The 4,016-nt window shown below is 52.1% G+C and overlaps 1 protein-coding gene across 1 annotated transcript; it reads right to left on the reverse strand.

Moving 5' to 3' along the window:
* Positions 1 to 372: 372 nt before the first annotated feature.
* LOC100980290 (uncharacterized) lies at positions 373 to 1,534 on the reverse strand. Its single transcript, XM_055097011.2, has 2 exons — positions 1,415 to 1,534; positions 373 to 1,239 (listed from the first exon to the last, which is right to left on the reverse strand). The coding sequence occupies exons 1-2, from the start codon at positions 1,532 to 1,534 to the stop codon at positions 481 to 483; spliced, it is 879 nt and encodes a 292-aa protein (XP_054952986.2). The 3' UTR covers positions 373 to 480.
* Between the last annotated feature and the right edge of the window lie 2,482 nt (positions 1,535 to 4,016).

Below are 4,016 nucleotides of genomic sequence, written 5' to 3' on the forward strand. Positions count from 1 at the left end.
TCTTTTTCCTTTTCCTGTCAAAGCTAGTTTGATTCCCTAGCAGGATTCTAGGTTAAACAACGGTTTCTTCTCAGACCTCTGGAATAGGTCCCATTGGCAGGTCACCCACATTGTCCTGAAAGTGTTCCTGACTGTCCACCCGCATCGGTCCACAGGACGGAGCCACACAGCCAGGACGGAGCCGCACATCTGCTCTCCTCCACCTTCGGTCAATTCTATGCCCACCTGGTTCTTGGAAATGAACCAGGATATGTAACAAAATCCATTTTTTTCTCCTTAGGATGAAATGATGTTGAAGGAAAGAATGTTATTTGAGGACCTGCTGTCTGCCCTTTTGTTTAAAGTTGCCATTTCCAAGAACCTAATGACGACCTTAAGTGAGGAATTAGTGTGCTCATAAAAAAGTTTTAGACGTTTTACGCTTACAAGAAAATGGTGAGGATAATGCAGAGAGTTCTCATGTAACAGAAATTTCTACTATTATTCACGTCTTACATGAGATGGGCACACCCTGTCCCTGTGTCCGAGGACTGGACAAGCCCACTCTAGCGGTGCACAGCTGGGGCGTGCCCCTCGGCAGTGGGGTGACCTGGCCCTCTCACCCAGTGATGTCCTCATGCTTTGTGTCACGTGAACCACAAAATCTGAAAACAAAAGTCCATGAATGTCCAGGGCAGCTACCAGACGTGCGCAAGTAAGTCTCATGAAACAAAAGCTTCCCTGGATGGGGACAAAACACACTTCCTTCTGCTTGTCACCATCCCTGGCTCCTTCCACTCGGTCCGTCTCCATGACGTGTTCCTCTGCTTCTCTTCCTCCGAATAAAAAGGAAACATGCCTCGTAAGGACAGCAGCGCCGGGCTGGAGCCGCCTCTCCCCATCAGCACTAATGGCGTGGTGCCTCTCTGCCCGCCCTTCTCTCTGCTCACCTGTGTTTTCCTTTCTTCCCGAACCTCCTCTTGGCTGAGGCCTCATGGGAAAAATAGGGGCACTCGCCCCATGGGCCCCAGGGAAATGCCAGTACCCCGGGCCGGAGAGTAGCCGAGCCCCAGACTGAGTCGTTGCTCCATGGGCCGCAAAAGCTGGTTCCTGCACAGCAGCCGGCCGGGGCCCCGGCAGACACGACAGAATGGGTTTCCTTACACAAACCGTGCTTGGCAGATGTTGCCTGAAAGACAGGAACCCCGAAATTCCAACAGCACGACCAGGGGGTGGCTCTGTTCGGGCAGGCTGCAGGCTCTAAGGGACACCACGTTTCCGGAAGGTCAGCGTCAAATGCTGGTGGGAACTCACTCACTCCTCACCTCCATGACAGGCACGTGTGTTGGCTCCACCAGGGTGCAGAAGCCACACGAGCTGCTTTAACAGAAGAAATTCATGTAAAGCACAGCTCTCGGGCCGTGGGGCTGTTAACCAGGAGGGTGCACAGTGCATGCACCGCCCAGGTTCCGGTCAGTTTTGCTCCCACAGTCATCACCCTGGAGGGCGTTTCATGTTGTTGCTGTGAGAATTTGCCGTTGCTTGAGTGAGTCATGCTGACGCGGCCCTTACTCCAGGGTTTCTAGTCTTTCTGCTCCTAGACTGACTCAGCGCTGGTCATTAGGTGCTGTCCATCAAGGGGAACTTGCCCTGGGCATGGAGAATGCTGACCAGCTCCCTGTTTTGGAAAATGACCTCATCCCCAGGCTGCCCACAGGAGGCGGAGCATGCCAATGCCGTTCCTTACTGGTGTGTATATTACTGTTTTTGTCCTTTTCATGCAGCCTGCGGAGTGTGCCTCTATAGCTGTCATTTCACGCCTGTGTTTTCTCGGCCTTGGGCGAGGATCCCATGCTGCTGGTAATGAAAGCTGCCTGTTCCCTCGGTTGTTTTCACGGTCCCTCCTTTCTCTTCCAGAGAGAGGTTTTGTCCTGCAACCCTGCCTCCCAGGCTCCCATCCTCCCTGCAACCCATCCTCCCACCTGTGAAGGGAAAATAAATCTTGGGCCCCCAAACTCAAGCCAAAGGGAAAAGTCAAGCTGGGAACTGGGTCGTGCAAACCTGCCTCCCCTTTTGGTCCCTAAATAAGATGCTGCAAGATGAAAAACTGCACACCTCCCCTGTATTTTGCCCACAAGGAAATTCCTAGTGAGCTCTGAAATCTTTACTGTAAGGTGTTTCTGTTAAGATTTCACCATGGCAATGCAAATTGATAGCTCATCCTTACAGGTGCCGTCAACCCCTGCCCACCAGACACAAATGCAAACCTGATTGTTCCCCTGCCCCGTTTGTCTAAGTCATCTTGTGTAAAAATAATGCAGATTCAATGACCCAAACGCATGACTATTTTTCTCTACCCGCCTCTTAGATGAAAATTGTGTACTTGTCATTATCTCACCCTTTCCCCTTTAAATTTGGAGCCCTCAAAATCATCTTCGGAGAAAGGTACAGACTGTCTCCCGGGTGTTCGTCCTTAACTTTGGCGAATAAACCTCCTAAAATGATTGAGACTTGTCTTGTCATTTTTCTCAATTGATACACCTCAGTCTCCCAAGTAGCTGGGACTACAGGCATGCGCCACCAAGCCCAGCTGATTTTTGTATTTTTTGTAGAGACAGGGTCTCACGTTGTTGCCCAGGCTGGTCTTGAACCCCTGAGCTCAAACAATCTGCCCGCCCCGGCCTCCCAAAGTGCTGGGATTACAGGCGTGAGCCACTACGCCCAGCCAAGAGAATTTTAAAACCACTGAGGAAATAGTGCCATTGTTATGAATCAGAGACTTAATGTGCTATTTCATGTAGTGATTCCTGTCGTTTTGCTTGCAAAATTGGCTTCAATTATCTTGAATTATATGAACTGTCAGAAAAGCCCTGCGGCAGATGATGGTAATGAAAAGACATCCTTTAGCAGACAGGGAATAGGACTGATTCACTGATGCATCTGAGTTGCAATTTTTGTAGCTGCTTCTAAAAACCTTGTAATTAAATTCACTGGTGAGAGCACAGTAGCCTTCATAAATGGGAAAACAGAAACATCGAAGTTGTTCTCAAACCATCCTGGAATCTTAAAGTTCAGGGGGCACCTGGCAGAGGGGAGCCACAGAAAGATGGCAGGGAAGGGAGGGTTAAGGCGAAGCCGGGATAAGCCAAGCAGGGCTGTTCTAGTTTATCTTTCTTACTTTGTTCTTAAGAAAACTTGCTGAATGTAGTTGGCTTCAGATCTTCCTGTTTAAAAAAAAAGGCAGTAAGATGAAAAACCTGACGTGTCCTCTGCCCTTCCCCATCCCTCCCGCCTCTCCCTGCGGGGGGTGAGCACTCCTCAGAGTGCCTGGTGGAGAGGCCCCTGCCCTTCCCTGCACGGAGCTGGGGTGGCCTTAGGCCAACAACCATCAAAGAACTCAGGCCCTTAGTTCAGCGACCCGGGGGGAACTGGGTCCAGTCACCAGCCATGTGCGTGAGCTTGGATGCAGAGGCTCCAGGGGAGCTTTCAGATGAGACTGCGGCCCTGGCTGACACTGCACTGTGATCTCCTGAGAACGTGAGCCCGAGGAAGGGGCCCCTCCCCGGGTGGGACGTCCTGCCTCACAGCCCAACGCTCTGCTGCTGCTGTCAGTGCTGTGTTTTGAGGGGGATGCCCGGTTCTGCATTGACCAGCTCTAACCTTGGGGACACTGCCGCCCTGGTCATGGCCTGGGGACCCCTTCGAGGTGACCTTCCAGCACAGGTACTGGGCGAGTACCCACCCCTCAGCCTCTGCCAGACTTTGCCCAAGAGGCACATCCCTCTTTGCTGCACTGTGGACCTGCCTGCCCAGGTACTGGGGCACTTGGTCATCTGGTGGCTGTGACCATTACTGGGATGAGGCCTGAACTCCAGGTGGAGACCCCTTTCCCAAGCCTGCACTTCCCGCAGCCCCTCCCTGAGCCCTGGGACCTCCCAGAGTCCTCTTGACCTGTGTGGCTCTGCTTGCACAGGTTAGAAACTTCTAGTTCAGCTTCCCTGGCTGAGCCCTGCCGGTTTTTCTGCTGAATGCCCAGA

This window comes from Pan paniscus, chromosome 14, assembly GCF_029289425.2.
Source record: "Pan paniscus chromosome 14, NHGRI_mPanPan1-v2.0_pri, whole genome shotgun sequence".
Lineage (NCBI taxonomy): Eukaryota > Metazoa > Chordata > Mammalia > Primates > Hominidae > Pan > Pan paniscus.